At 39.5% G+C, this 16,514-nt stretch overlaps 1 protein-coding gene across 1 annotated transcript in view; it reads right to left on the bottom strand.

Moving 5' to 3' along the window:
- LOC119900190 (leucine-rich repeat-containing protein 40-like) overlaps positions 1 to 14,885 on the bottom strand; it is a 16,090-nt gene extending 1,205 nt beyond the window's left edge. Inside the window, exons 1-3 of the mRNA XM_038714949.1 lie at positions 14,657 to 14,885; positions 11,958 to 12,139; positions 1,534 to 1,607 (exon numbers count right to left, since the gene is read on the bottom strand). Of these exons, the coding sequence (XP_038570877.1) occupies positions 1,534 to 1,607; positions 11,958 to 12,139; positions 14,657 to 14,801 (401 nt within the window). The 5' untranslated portion in view covers positions 14,802 to 14,885. The remainder of the gene's footprint in view (positions 1 to 1,533; positions 1,608 to 11,957; positions 12,140 to 14,656) is intronic.
- Between the last annotated feature and the right edge of the window lie 1,629 nt (positions 14,886 to 16,514).

Below are 16,514 nucleotides of genomic sequence, written 5' to 3'. Positions count from 1 at the left end.
AAAGCGAGCTGAGCAGGGCTAAGCGTTACCATGCATTGGAAATGAGGCTATAAAAACATGATAAAAATTTGTTCACTGTCACAATCAGCTACAATAATGCAGGCTACAGTGTGTGTAAGCATGAGAGCACAATTCAGACTGATGGCAGAGACAACTTAAGCCCTGGATATACTTGCTTTTTAACAATGCATAAACAGCTTTGTTCACATACCTGCCTGCGTAATTTGCATGTACCTGGAGGATTAAACCTGAATCCACTAGGGGGCAGACCAGGACGAGGTAATGATTGCCAACACCGCATTATCTTCCTTGACAACCTCCGAATTTGCACACGCAAACAAACATAGCGACACTTGAGCAGGTTGTGATTTTAATGAGACATAATCTCGGTAATTGTGGACTAGCACCAGGAGTTTTACTGTAAACATCCCGCCACAAAGATCCTTTTTTAAAGTCTGCTGCTGACTTTCTTCTTATTTTGCGTTTAATGACAGTTGCCAAACCAACTGCATACCGCCACCACCTGGGCTGGTGTGTGGATCAGTAGATTGCTGCTGACCTGCCGGTCAGATCGACATACTGCCCCCACGTTCATGTGTGGAATTGCATCTCACGGACGCATTGCGTAAATTTCTGGAGCCTTGCAAGACCTACGCTCCAAAGGAACACGCAGGAGACGCATGGCAGCCATCTTGCGAACGCGTAGTTAAAAGCAAGAATATCCAGGGCTTTAGAAGACGTGTTTAGGGGCCTGACTGCCTGGAGGAAAAAGCTGGTTCAGAGCCTGTCAGTAGCAGCCCAGATTTTCAAGTACCCGGACCAGGTAGGTGAGCAGGGGAGGGGAGGAAAGACTCTGCAACAATGGTGGCTGCACAGCGGATGCAGTATTGGTGAAAGAGGTCCGTGATGGATAGGAGATAGCCCCTGATTATTCTCTCAGCTGTCCTGACTTACCCCTATGTTTTAGCTGCTGTCAGCCTGTTCATCAAGTGTGCAGTTGTTTTCTGTTGTAGTAGGTTCTAACCGTTAGTTTTCCAAGAGTGTTCCATTTCATTGAAATACATAGCATGTAATTTCCCACTTTTTGCAGTAACTCTGTTTGTAATTTGTAAATATTTAAAATTGTACAATTTACCGACTCACGATTCACAAAGTGCCACAGCCTCATAATGTTTGACATGTTATGTCTTATCAATCAGCAGGTTAAATTCAACAGAGAACTAAATCTTTTTAAACTGAACAACTACAGTGGCTCCACCAGAACACCTTGACGTAGCAGTATAACTCAAGTTTTTGAGAGACAATTGTTTTGAATTGGCGCTACATAAATAAAATTTAAATTATTGAAGTTTGGAATGCTCCTCACTGGGCAATGCTTAAATTAAGTGAACATGTATCATGGATCATCACATCACGCCATAATATTTCAAAAGCTTGGATACATAAAATATTTGGTCTGCTCAATGTGTGTGTGTGTGTGTGTGTGTGTGTGTGTGTGTGTGTGTGTGTGTGTGTGTGTGTGTGTGTGTGTACCTGAGCCGCAGTTGCTGAAGCTCCTGCAGTTCTCCCAAAGCACAAGGTAAACTGTTCAGCTGATTGTCATGGAGCTGCCGGAGCAAAATGAACATTTTATGTAACAGCTAAAATTAAAATGACCTCATCACTTTGAGTAACACTACTGATGCCTCACTGTAACACAACCCATCAATATCTGCAAATAATAAAGGCAGTCAAAATAGATGCTATATATTTAGTCTTAGTGACATGGTACATAGCAGGTTCTACAGTTAGAAAGTTATTAGGTTAGGCTAGGGCCACATTAAAGAAGCTCTGGGTCAATGGATCAGAGCGGCCACATTGTTACTATTTGTACTAACTTAGCTTGTTTGTTATTTCACCGTTTTAATTATACTTCATTCTCCACCTTATTTAAGTGTCACTCATTTATTGATTCTGCCTCCTTCAGTGCTCTTCACACTCACAGGCCTAATGTACCTCTGCTGCAAACAAGACAGTGTGCCCACTTCTTTTGGTCAGCGAAAAAAAACCCCAAAAAACAGCGCTGCATGTTGAGGAGGCGTGTTGACGAGGTAATCTATCGAAACAAACCCAACATGGTAGCTTAACGAATGACATCTGACTGGTGTCTTCACTGTCGCTTTACTTGGTCTGCTCTTGTGAAATATCCACCGTGTTCTGACTTGTAACACAACAATTTGTCTCCAAACCCGGGCAGACCGCTGAAGTGTATGTGTGGGAAACACAGACTGAATCAGCGTTTTTTTCTTTTTACAAGCCAGGTCTTCAGGAGTGTCGACCGGCACTGTCTCCCTCCGTGTTGTTAGAGAGTTTGAGAGTAGACGGCAGCATGCAGAGGGAGAGCGAGGACCAAACGCTGGCAGGATTTTAAAGAAACATTAACTCAACATCAAACTATATTGGTATAAACGGTATTAGGGTTGCTACCTGTCAATACAGAAAAATAAGTGACACCTGCCAAAGCAGGGGCCCCACTGTCCCGGCAAAGACAGGCCCGATGGTCTGCCAGTGGTGGCATATCATAACTTAAAATATGTTTTCAGGAAAGTATTAAGATTGATACCAATGAATGTTATGATCGGCTATTGAAATCAACAGAGGAACTCAGTCTATCACAACTCAACAGACTAGTGATCATATTGTCATAGCTGAATACACAGCTATGACAATAATAATAAACATAGGACAACAATGTGTGACAGACCACAAAAAAAGGATGTAAACTGTATTTTATTAACTTATTATATCAACATGTCCATAACTTAATTATCTATAAATAGGCTAAAACAAATGCTTTGATAGGATTCGACTGGAAAGACTTTTACATAAAAATCATGAACATCATTGGACCAGAAGTAGTAGGCCTTGTGTGCAGTATTGGAGCGTGTTAGGCCCACTTAATTTTATAAATGTTTTCTTGTCAGAAGTACACTACTGGTGCAGCACTGAGTAACAGTTTGTCTTTCAGAATGCTACAGTAAAACTGAACAGAAAAAGCTCACTCCTAATGATTTCCACAGAGCACCTGTTCTTGCTGAGAAATTGCTAATGAACCTGAGTAATTGTAAAGGGTGGTGTGAACACAGATTTTGGCTAAAATGTGTGTCATTGTTTGCAGTAATACCATCCAAACAATGAAACCATACATAAATAATCCATCTACAAACATTTCTCAATTTAATTCAACAGCATTTTAATGACTGTATGTAAATATATTTACAGTGGGGAGAACAAGTATTTGATACACTGCTGATTTTGCAGGTTTTCCTACTTACAAAGCATGTAGAGGTCTGTAATTTTTATCATAGACTTCAACTGTGAGAGACGGAATCTAAAATAAAAATCCAGAAAGTCACACTGTATGATTACCCACTCATTACCTGTATTAACTGCACCTGTTTGAACTTGTTACCTGTATAAAAGACACCTGTCCACACACTCAATCAAACAGACTCCAACCTCTCCACAATGGCCAAGACCAGAGAGCTGTGTAAGGACATCAGGGATAAAATTGTAGACCTGCACAAGGCTGGGATGGCCTACAGGACAATAGGCAAGCAGCTTGGTGAGAAGGCAACAACTGTTGGCGCAATTATTAGAAAATGGAAGAAGTTCAAGATGACGGTCAATCTCCCTCGGTCTGGGGCTCCATGCAAGATCTCACCTCGTGGGACATCAGTGATCATGAGGAAGGTGAGGGATCAGCCCAGAACTACACGGCAGGACCTGGTCAATGACCTGAAGAGAGCTGGGACCACAGTCTCAAAGAAAACCATTAGTAACACAAATCCTGCAGCGCACGCAAGGTCCCCCTGCTCAAGCCAGCGCATGTCCAGGCCCGTCTGAAGTTTGCCAGTGACCATCTGGATGATCCAGAGGAGGAATGGGAGAAGGTCATGTGGTCTGATGAGACAAAAATAGAGCTTTATGGTCTAAACTCCACTCGCCGTGTTTGGAGGAAGAAGAAGGATGAGTACAACCCCAAGAACACCATCCCAACCGTGAAGCATGGAGGTGGAAACATCATTCTTTGGGGATGCTTTTCTGCAAAGGGGACAGGACGACTGCACCGTATTGAGGGGAGGATGGATGGGGCCATGTATCACGAATCTTGGCCAACAACCTCCTTCCCTCAGTAAGAGCATTGAAGATGGGTCGTGGCTGGGTCTTCCAGCATGACAACGACCCGAAACACACAGCCAGGGCAACTGGCTCCGTAAGAAGCATCTCAAGGTCCTGGAGTGGCTTACCAGTCTCCAGACCTGAACCCAATAGAAAATCTTTGGAGGGAGCTGAAAGTCCGTATTGCCCAGCGACAGCCCCGAAACCTGAAGGATCTGGAGAAGGTCTGTATGGAGGAGTGGGCCAAAATCCCTGCTGCAGTGTGTGCAAACCTGGTCAAGAACTACAGGAAACGAATGATCTCTGTAATTGCAAACCAAATATTAACTTCTGCTTTTCTGATGTCATGCAATAAAATACAAATGAATTCTTTAAAAATCATATGTGATTTTCTGGATTTTTGTTTTAGATTCCGTCTCTCCCAGTTGAAGTGTACCTATGATAAAAATTACAGACCTACAGACAGAAAATCAGCAGCGTATCAAATACTTGTTCTCCTGACTGTATATATTTATTTTTCATTCAGTCTATTGTTCATTCTATAGTATGGAAGGATGCAATTCTATAGACTGGTTAAGCATAACACAGTTGTTTAAATTCTTCACATAGGCACTATATTTTGATAATTAAATGTGTATTAAATAGCCTATATCTCTTATCTTTTATTGAATTAATGCTGATGGGTCCGACTGTATACCTCTACCTTAAAAAACAAATCATACCATAATGTAGGCATGTGCTTCATTTACATTGTAACAATATTTCTTAACAAATAAGCAGCATATGAAATCCATCGTTATCTATCAAAAAATGTGTACGTTTTATTAAATTATTACACTGCCTTGTAATGCTGTCATACGTCTGAACGGCCACCATGCACCACACAGAACTGTGCCAATTTTTTTTTTCAGGTCATTAGATGGCGGGCCAGAACATAGTCAATTTATTATTTTATGATCTTAGCTCAGTCAGTAGTGCGCAGAACTCCTGTTTGAAGGGCTGTGTTCAATTCTCCCTTGCTGCTTGTATTTTTTTCTTACTTTTCAACAAATTGATTATGAAGAGATTGTTTTACATCCAGCACAATTAAGCATGTGCAGGAGTGTGTGTGTCCTTTCGACTGGTCCACATTAATTTCCCCAGTATCTCCAGGCAGAGAAAATTCATGCTTTTCTCATTCAGGGGAATCCGATCTCACGTTTTCTGACAGCTTTTTCAGAGGTGTGTCAAGCAAGCCAGAATTTCCTTCAAAACTTTTCAAAATAAAAGCTCTCAAATAAACATGGCATATAGTACTCTGCAAAAATGATCTCGCACTTGTATTTTGTAGCCACAACCACTTAAAAGGCAGTGCCAGCTGCTATAATTTTTTTTTACCGCTATCACATTAATCTGGCCCATGTAGTATTACAGTGGTTGCCTATTGCCGACCACTGTAATACTACATGACTGTCTACAATGAGGACCTGCAGCTTTGAGATTTCACACTAACGTTTCACATTTGAAGGAGGCGCTAGAGAACTTTGTCTTTCAGGAAGCCGCATTACATTCTTGTTCAGCTCACATTTATGTCCTATCTGGTTAAATCATTTCAGACTGTAACTACAGACAAGCAGCTAGCTGCAAAATTGGAAAACTGCGCAGAGGATGGCAAGAACTATTGATAGCAATGTTCATACTTTCCACTTCAGTGCGTGTTAAATTAATAACTTAGTGCTTGAAAAAAATTTCACAAGCATAACAAGCTCTGTAACAATTTAACGACAGGTCGCCATGGGCTGTAAATGACTAATACAGCGCTGTTGAGCCCCAACAAATTACCGCAGGGGAAATTAATTCACTGAGACATCCCTACAAGGAGCTCACAGATATATTTAGAACAAGCTAAACACTATAGTTTAATCGCTCATTAATGTTAGCGCTCCTCCACTGAAAAACATAGCATTGGCTTTGTGGCTAATTTAGCCATTTTAAAACGGGCAGCGTTAGCTGCTGTAAGCGATGTTAATATTTAGAAGTGATGAACTAGGGAGAAATGATAGGACTGTTTGTTAGAATTGCCACACCGTTTCAGAAATAATTCTACAATCAAGTCTGTTAGCAGCGTAGCCTCCACCACTCACCTACTGTAACATAGGGCTGAACGAGTTGCGGAAAAAATCCAATTGCAATTTCTCTGCCAGATATTGAGATTATGATTCGATTTGCAATTTTTGGTTTGTTTTTAAGTTTAGCTCAAGTTCAATATTCACTGCCAGTCAATTTCTGATGGAAGCCGCATCAAGCAGCACAGAGCCGATGAACCAGGCAAGAAGTCAGACACAGAACGGCATAGAGAATCCGGTCGATTTTGCAGACTCCTGAACCTATATAAACAATAAACAGACAAAAGAATAATAATAGAAGCACTAAATAAAGGACAACAGAACAAATCAACAAAATCTGAACAAGTCAGCAAAATCAGGCAGGCAAAAGGCTCCGATTCTGAAATGCTCCATGTGGAAAATGTAGCCTGCAAAGAGTGGAATGGAACGGGTACACAGAGAGCCGTAACAGGAGGCGCATAGCACTTGTGATTGGCGAGCAGGTCTGTCACACAAGGATGACAACGGAATGGATTTGTAACTGCTTGACTGTTTAAAACGGGTCAGATGCGCTGTATAATTAACTTACATTTTAATTCCAGTCTTCACGATTAGCTAATCACATTCTTTGAAATCTCAATTTCGATTTGAAAACAATTAATCGTTCAGCCCTACTGTACATTAAACATACTGTTGTGATTCGTGAGGAAGCCGGGAGAGGGCAATGAAAAACGGAAGGGTTTGCAAGTCTGGTCATGAATGTTTTCAGGAGAGGAGAAGTGATGGGGCAATTTTTATTATTTAAGTCATGTAATTAACGTGACAAATGACCAACTCACCAGTAACACAGCCACTCTCCTTGTTGTTTCTAGAGACTCCAGTCAGCTGATTGTTTTCTTTTGTGGTTTTAGTGGTGAGGCAGTGTTGTCAACAGAGGAGCTGCAGAGCACCCTCTGCTGGGCAAACTATGCAACACTCATGACATGAGTGAAGGATCTGTCTGTGTCATTTTTAATAGTCATATATCTTTTATAGGGTAATTGCAGAATCGCAGACTTGATTATAACAACAACTTGAGGTCAATGAGTGTTATTAAATGTGCCTAAGTAGTGGGTGAAATTTGCAACCCAACTGCCAATTATTGCGTTTCCAAGTTTTAAGGTTGTTGCTGCAACACTTTTTAGCAGAGAAAAATAATACATTTTCACAGGGTCCAAACTTGACTCAATGGGTAATTGAAAACACACCACAAGGATAAAATACCACTTCTTGGCAATTAAGACTTCATCAAGTGGGGATTTGAACGCTGAATCTTTAGATCCCCAGAGTAGGCGACTTCCTGACTGTACCACTGGTGAGAGGTGAGGTCTTTCTCATTTTCCAAATTTGTGCCTCCTCGATCCTTAAGCCTGTGACCTGGAAACTGATCTTTGCACACCATCTTGAAGGACATCTCAATTCCTAAAATGCACCTCGAGGAGGTCTTGCTGGAGGAGCTTTAAGCGAGGATACACCAGTGTATCCTTTGCAGAAGTCTTTTCAGCCGCTGTGACATTTAAAAGAGGCTTGACATGCAGCTGCACGAAAGTTGTATTAGTTAAGCCTTTTTAAAATGATCAATGCGTGATCAAACTTTCTGCCCTTCACCGTTTGTGTAGCACCTCATAAAGCGCTGTTCTTACAACATTCCTTAATGTCATTTCACTTTAACATCAATGATGTTGATGTTGTTAGAATCATAACATGAACACTGAATAGCGGCTGGCTGGGTGAAGCGCCTCTCCAGAGACGCTGTGCGCATTTTAGGGCTGGACCCCAATATTCGATCGTCTGGTAAACATTCAATTTTCAATTTTGAGATTCAAATATTGAGGGTTTCTTTGTGTGCCTGACCTCCGTACACAGCCATGAGTGTAATGCTGCAGTCAAAGGGAAAACAAAATGAAGTCCTCAGTTGTGTGGGAGCACTTTAAACTGAGTGATCACAACTGTAGTGTGGCAGTTATGGCATTTAATAATTTTACAATTGCTTGATTTAATTAGGCTACAGATCAAAACAGTCAAATTTCCTAAGTAAACTGTAGGCTACAATAAACAAACTACAACATAATGACCACATTTAAATAATTATATAAGGCCGATTGTAGAGGAAGAGCATTTAGTCTCTAAAATAAAAGTTAAGTGAATTATGCATAAAAACTGTGTATACATGCAGGTGAGGTCTCTAAATCTGACAAATAATTAGTTAGTGGGGGGCAGGTGGATGATTTTTGTGTACATGGGTAGTCAGATAATGTCTTAGCCGATCTTCACATCATACCAAGTCAGCTGCTATAAAATGCTGACGTCAATTATTAGGCTGTAATATCAACCAGAGCGTTCAGTACTGATGTGCTGTATTTCATGTTGTAATAATAATAATAGTGAATATTTTTTGGCGGTGTGCAAAAGGCACATAATGTTACTCATTTTAAACAGTTTATAGTATGTGGTGGTCGTGTCGCCACAAATCAATGAAAAGGGAAACACTGCAGTGTGGTGCAGATTCTAGAGACTGTTTTTATGTAATCTTAGTTCTGATAGTAAGTAAAAGTAAAATCGCCTTAATATTGGTGCATGGAAAACAAATCGCTGATAATCCCTTCAATTGTCGATAGCTGATCCAATCGGCACAAGCCTAGTTTTTACATGTCATAATGTTAATGTACATGTTCCTGTATTGTGAAGATTGGCAATAGGTGGTCGGCAGACAAGAACTGGCCCGCCAGCAATAATATCTGGTCCGCGGCCAGATTGTTTTGATAGCAGAAAAATAAAAAATTAATAAATTGATAGCGGCTGATGCTGAAATAGATCTGAGTCATGACAGCAACAGTTACTCACATAATCACTTCCTCTTAAATGATTGTGCTGCCAAAATAAAAGCAGGAGAATGTTTTTTTCAGCAATGCTTCATTTTGAGTTTATTGAGAGCTTTTATTTTGCAAAGTTCTGAAGGACATTCGAAAGAGACTCTGGCGTACTTGACACACGCCTGCTTTATGCATTCCTGCTGGTCTGCTGCTCTGACAGAGATTACAGCAGCAGGCTCAAAGTGGACAGATGATGCAGCTGTGTAAAATGTCACATTTAATTGACGTTGCTTTACAACAACGGCTCCGAGGAAAGGACATCTCATTTCAAAAAAATGTCAGCTCTATAGGAAATACGGGTGATTTTCTTAAATTTTTTGTTTTGGAATAGGGCTGAACGATTAATCATTTTCAAATCAAAATTGCGATTTGAAAGAATGACATTAGCAAAGACGCCGATTAAAATGTAGGTTAATTATGCAGCACATCTGACTTGTTTTCAGTCATGCAGTTAAAAATTCATGCTGTTGTCATCCTTGTGTGACAGACTTTCTCACCAATCACAAGCACCATGCGCCTCCTGTTACAGTCCCCTTCACCAATCAGAGCAGGCACAGGGCGCGTACATTTTACAACAAGAAACAAAACTAGCGGAAAACGTGGGATAATGGCTCCAGCCAAACAGACCCTGGCAGCAGCTGTGCCGCGGTTTTGTCCGGTGTTCTGTCGATTTATGCTACCATCGAGATGTGCTACTTAGCAGTTCTGCGCGTATGACCCACAAGCATGGTTTGTTTCCACGCCTATAAATCTGTGCAAACTGGCTGTTGGAAAAGCCGTCGAGAAAGTGGCTGATCGTTAGTAACATAAAAAAAAATCATTATTAGCCTATCAGAATACGCTACCCCTCATATCTTAAATAAAGATGGCATAATATAGTTATTTCAACCGATTTCAACATGCTCTCCATCTCCGTACAGTACACATGGAGTGATTAGTGGTGCAATATAAAATGATTCTGTAGCTAATGGGAGCATTATTTGATAGGTGATATTAGTCTATAAGAATACACTACCCCTGAAATGATGTTATAATATAATCAAAAAACAGAATATGTCATAATACTGTGAGAGAACCATAACTTTATGGGATTGGGAAAGGGAACACATAAGGTAGCATTTTTCGATAGGGCAGAGTGACTCGATAGACTCTGCTGTCGATTTGCGCTATGGTAGCATTTTTCGACAAAGCAGCATAGACAGTCAGAACACCGGCGTCAACTCACACAGTGAGTGTTTCAGCAGTGGAAGGTTTAGCCTGACCTACGTTGTTGACGTGTTGTTAATTTGTCCTTTCTTGTGCTTCAACCTCAGATAAAAGCTCTCTCTGAGCCAGTTTTGTGCCGCTCTCCACAGGCTACATTTCCCTCATGGAGCATTTCAGAATAAGAGCGTTTTGCCTGCCTGATTTTGCCGACTTGTTCAGATTTTGTTCGGTTGTCCTTGATTTTTGCTTCTACAATTGTTAAGTCGGCTACGTAGTTAAATTGTTTATTGTTGATACATGATCGGGAGTCTGTGCAGGGTGTTGTATTTTGAAAATCGACCAGATTCTCTATGCCGTTTCACAATGAGACTGGCAGTGAATATTGAACTTTAGCTAAACTTTAAAAAATAAAAATCACAAATTGATTCGTAATTGCAATATCTGGCAGAAAAATCGCATGTAGATTTTTTCCTCAAATCGTTCAGCCCTAATTTGGAATGAGAAATTTCTAGAAATTTACATTTGTTGTAATAAGCCACGCCGACTTTAAGAAATCATTACCAAATTTTATGCATCAACTGAGTAGTGACTCTAGATCGTACAAACTGATTTTTGTACAAATCTATTCAGCAAATTATAAAGATATAAACCTTTCGCATGTGTAGTGCCCCTTGTGGAAGAATGTCCCAGGACTGCTCAGCAAAGCTGGGGACGGAGAATCGGAACAGACGCTATAAGTTTGGTTACAATAGCTTAAGCCAATTTTGGTTTACAAGCTTTTATGCAATTGCACGAAAAGACACAAAAGAAAAATGTATTTAAATAAGATTGACAAATCAAAATTATTTTGATAACTTTAGATCAGCGCTGTCTGTAGATGAGCCTACCAAAGTTTCGGTCGACTGGCCCAACGTTGGACCAGTTTGCAAAAACAGGTCTGAGTAAACTGATAAAAAGTTGCATAATTTTAGTCCAGAGATCAATAGCATGAAAGAACTTGGACTCTAAACAAATTAATAATTTAAGATAATTGCAAAAAAGCAAAGTTGATTATTATAGCGCCACCATGAGGTCAATGAGTGCCATCGTGTTTGCCTGAGTAGTGGGTGGAATTTGCAACCCACCTGCTTATTTTGGTGAGTTTTAGTCTAGCAGTTTTTCCTGCACACACACAGTTTTAGCGGAGAAAAAGAAAGAGAAAGAAAACAATACATACAACAGGGCTCCAGAAAGGCCCCAAATGACAGGAGAAAACAATGAACTTGGACCCCACCAGTGGCAGGGAGAACAAAATCAGTCAAATATTTCCAATTGGTCTCTGCAGGTACAGTATAACATTTGTTCTGCAGCCATTATAACATCTGTAAAAGAAGCCAAATGTTTTAGCTTCTGCAGAAATGTGAAGCTAAACCACATATGGCATTTTGAATTTCTGCAATTAAGTCAACATGGCTGGGCACAAACAATCTTTAATTAGAAGATCCCTTGCGCCCTTTTCTCTTTGACACATTCACAACACATATACGATTTGTGTATTACTTGATGGATGAGTTACTGAGTTAGCCTTCTTACTGACTGAGTTGGGGTTACTTACATCCAGTACAGTGAGTCCAGGCAGTAGTCTGATGTCATCAGACAGTTTTGTAAGCTGATTGGACGAGAGCAGCAGTTTGGTGAGGTCAGTCTGTTCCCACCAGCGATCTGACTCACCAAAGGACACATTCTGCTGGGCCTCTTCTGGCGTGTCAATGTTTAGCCGATACACATTCTGAGGGACTGAGACAGGTGTTAATATGCTTATGACACACAGACTCATTTAACAGGTGAATTTCAGCATTATTTTTATGCAGCTGTCACAGAACTGCTTTAGCTGTGTGGTTTGGGTTGTGTGTGAAACACTGTGAAAGTATGCTGTGGTCTCCACCAGTGATATCACTGTTGGCCATTGTTTGAAGGGGATTCATTATAATCTTTGCTGACAGTTATCTATTTCTATCCATCAGGATCATCAGTGATCATCGACCCCCTGCACCCCCTGAAAGAATAACAAAAATATATATAAAAACAGACACGCAAGATCAAGCAGTTTTCTCTCTCTCTCTCACACACACACACACACACACACTTCGCTCGCCGCCTCAAAAGTTAAATTCTCTTGAACTTTAGTCATGCAGGGTTGTTCTGGTGTTTACCAGAGCTGCTTCTGTCCTCTCTTGAGCCCATGTTTCAACGCGGGCAAGGCTTAGTGGCACCTTCACACGGACACACGCAGTCATATCGAAGACAGAGCACTACCAAGAACTAACTTCATCAATCTCACAGAAGTGAAACCAGCTCATTGAAGATTCCGTGGCTGTGTGAGCGGAGTCAGGTAGTCCGTTAAAAAATGAAAAACGTATACTTTTGGTCAAGGATTGTAAACAAGGATGCGCGCTGCCCACGTGAGACTAGCCTCGTCATACCCACTTATTTCCTCACTGATTCTTGAGAATTTGGATAAAACAGGTTTAATTTTGAAAAGAAATAAAATGTAATACTAAGAAATCTAAACTTATGTGTTTATTGTACAAGATCTCACCAATCCAGCAATATTTTGGTGCAACCTCCTGATTTTGTAATTTTTTCATAAAATATGTGTTTTGCCTATCTACTTAGTTTTTGTCAACACCATCAGACACAATAAAAAGCCAGTTAATCTTATTTATTTAGTCTCATAATGATTTAAAATCATTGTGTCTACACCATAGGTACATATAGATGTTATTAAATGTTGAATATTAACTTTTGTTAATTTTTTATACTTTTTCACATGTACTCTTTTACAAACTTATACATCATGCAACATTCATAATTAGCATTAAGTATACAAAATAACAATTTGGGGCTTAAAAAACACATTTTTTAATTTGACAGTGGTGACAAAAACACACTCATTAACATGACATACATGAGTGACATCCGGGAGCCATCTTGTTTTCCATCTGTTGCTAGCTACCTCTGGCCTCTACAAAAAAAATTCATGTATTTATGTCATACTTTAAAATAATACTTTCTATACAAAAGAGTGTTGACACATTATGGTTGTGATGTTAGCAACATCAGTAAATATGTTAACAAAAAATATAAACAAATAGCAAATTACAGGAGCTTGTTTGACCATTGCATTTAGTAATGTGGAGGCTGGAAAGGGGTCCTCGGGAATACAGTTGACCATGTAGTAGCCGGATTTGTTTCACTCTACTCTTTCACCTGGCCTATTAATATACATTTAAAAATATTTTTTTCCTTTTTATCAAATTGAAATTAACTCTTTTGTCTGAAGACAATGGATTTTGTGGGTACTGGGCTGTCAAAAAAAGTCAGACAATATCACTTTTAAAACAAGTATATGAAAATAAACTAAAGTTATGCAGAAGACCCTCAGATGAGCAACTCTGCTTGTTTTAAATAAGAAAATGTTATTAATTTTCAACAGAATTAGCAGTTTTCTTAGGGGAACATGTTTTTGCCAAAATCTCAAGAATCAGACTTTGTTCAGCATGTGGAGGCTGTCAAGTAATAATCTATTTGATCAAATAGAATACCAAATAGATTATATAATACCCCTCCTCCCCCAAATTTTACTATACCAGTAACAAAATCAGTACCCTTAAAGTGATACAGTATCAATTGAGTACTTAATTTGATACCTTACGTAAAATGCCACCTAGGGCGGCTGTGGCTCAGGAGCGGGTTGGCCGTTAATCAGAAGGTCGGCGGTTCAATCCCTGGTTGCGTGTCGAAGTGTCCTTGGGCAAGATACTGAACCCCGATTTGCCCCTGCTATTCCGCCAGTGTATGTGTGAATGTTAGTTTCCGTTTGAGCACTTTAGCAGCCTATTATTGTTATTTTATTGTTGTTATGGACAAGCAAGGTGAAGCATTTCTTTTTTCAAATAACTGTTAAATAACAATATTGGGAAATGGTATCAGATCGCTCCTAATTGGGTCATCCTCACCGGCAGTATCATAGGGAAAGACAGCAGCTTGGGAGTATTTGAATGAGAGTGAAATAGTTTTGTAACCAAATAAGTTATGGGAAACGAATTTAATTTCAAGTTTGTTCAAAGTAAACAACAGAGAATTATTTTGTTAACTTTCGATCAATAAACTGAATTGAAAGATCTCCGCGAGTGCTTTTTTCTTTAGTGGACCATTTTGAACAAACATTTGCCATTTTAATTGGCGTCAAAGGCAGAATGATACTTTCAGTGGTCCTGTCACACTGTGAGCTAGCTAAAAAGTGAAATCTACCTTCTGTCAGTCCTCGGCCGGACAGGTTGAGCTGCCCGCTTTTCCTAGCCGCCTTTAGCAACCCGTTAGGAATTGTCCCTTCTGTCTTTTCAGTCCTGAAGCCCGCCAGAGAGTCCCCCTTATCACCTCTTTTTAACCGAGACATTATAAATATGCTTAGTAAAATGATTCCTTGCAGCACTGAGCTAAACGTTTACCTCCACACCTCAAACTGTGACGCGTCTTCCGTCCGCCAGCAGCTACAAAAACACTCTTCCGTCTGTGATCCTTCACAATAAAAGTATCTCATTTGATATTCCCTTTCTCCTCGATCCTCGCTTAAACCGGAAGTTGTTTTGGATTTCTTTTTTAAATTTAATTTAAAATCCGTGGTCTCTATGTCCTCATCACAGAATATACAGTTAGTTTGATCAAAGTTAAATCTATGTGTGAGGGGATCTCCTGAAGGATATACAAGTATGTCATTAAATACTTTGAAGTGAACCTCTTTTTGGTGATAAAGGTAACTTTAAGAAATCTGTAATTAGTTTCTTCAAAGAAGAATGACTGAAGATATGAGAAGCACAGCTGTATTGGATTGGGTATAAAGTAAGAGTAAAGACATTGCAGAATATTTTGTTTTGCAAAGTCTTACAAGAGCATTGGTGACAAGCAATCATCACTGAACGAAGATGAGGTGGGTTGAACATATGATGTAGAGCATTTTTTTTTTTCCATCAGAAAGAAATCAGATGGGATGCTTGGGACAACCTTATCATAATGTTTACGGTTGCACTGAAAATTAAATTTTGTACCAAAGTCTTCAAAAGATAAAACATTTCCATAGTTGTCTAGTAAATGGATGACAGATCAAATACTGTTTTCTATCCATTCACTGAAATACAGGGACTTATTTCTAAAGAGAATGAATCTGCAGTTCCAGATGTTATGAGGAGTAAAACTGTGTTTGTACAGTAGTTTCCAAAATAACAGTGCGAATACTTGCAAATGGAATGCAGACAGTTTTATAGAAAGTTTTGGAACATTAAAGTCACAGTGTAAAATTAAATCAATACCTAATTTTTTAAACAATTCCCTGGAGACACAATACCAGAAGCTTCCACTGTTTGCTAGAAATGATCTTAATCATTTAGTCTTTAAGGTTCCATTTATACAATCAAAGTCTATGGCTTGTAGCCATTTTCAAAGTCTTTCACTATAGTCGCTTTTTTTTAGACAATGAGGTTTTCTTTTCCGAATTTAATCAAAGTTTAATGTATTGATGGTTTTAGCAGCTTCATTGGGGAAAGACAGAGAATAGGCTTGGTAAGTAAATCTTGAAAGGCTTCCCATTTTGGTTATATAGATGCACCAAAAAGAGAAGGAGCTCTATTTAACCATCTGTCTAATCTTGATTTACATTCATCCATTTTGTTCCATACATTTAAGGCTTCACTTAACTTAGTATCTTTTGTTATATGCATACCCAAGTATTTGACTGTTTTAATAGGGATACCGTATGCTGCATCAAAGTGGCAGTCATGTAAAGCTAATAACTCACACACTTTTTAAAAGTTCAGTTTTAAACCAGATGCTTTTGAGAATGATTCTATAATTTGGCCAGCCGTTGGGACCTGGTCAACATTTTTGAGAAACAAAGTAGTGTCATCAGCCAGCTGACTTATAACTATTTGGTTATCAAAGACATTTAACTCATCAAAGACTCATTTGTGATTATGAAGAGTGAGGGTGAGAGGGCAGCCATGTTTTATGCCTCTGGTGATAGTGAAGAGAGGAGTAGCGCCACCTGAGAGAGATATTGAGCTGTGGGTGTCCTTATAAAAACATTTTACAGTGTTTCAAAATTTTTACCCAAAAC

Source organism: Micropterus salmoides, unplaced genomic scaffold (assembly GCF_014851395.1).
Source record: "Micropterus salmoides isolate LMB-PRFRI ecotype aquatic unplaced genomic scaffold, ASM1485139v1 Ms_hic_scaffold_13, whole genome shotgun sequence".
NCBI classification, from domain to species: domain Eukaryota; kingdom Metazoa; phylum Chordata; class Actinopteri; order Centrarchiformes; family Centrarchidae; genus Micropterus; species Micropterus salmoides.
Note: the sequence above shows the minus strand (reverse complement) of the source record. Positions and strands in the feature narration are given on the sequence as shown.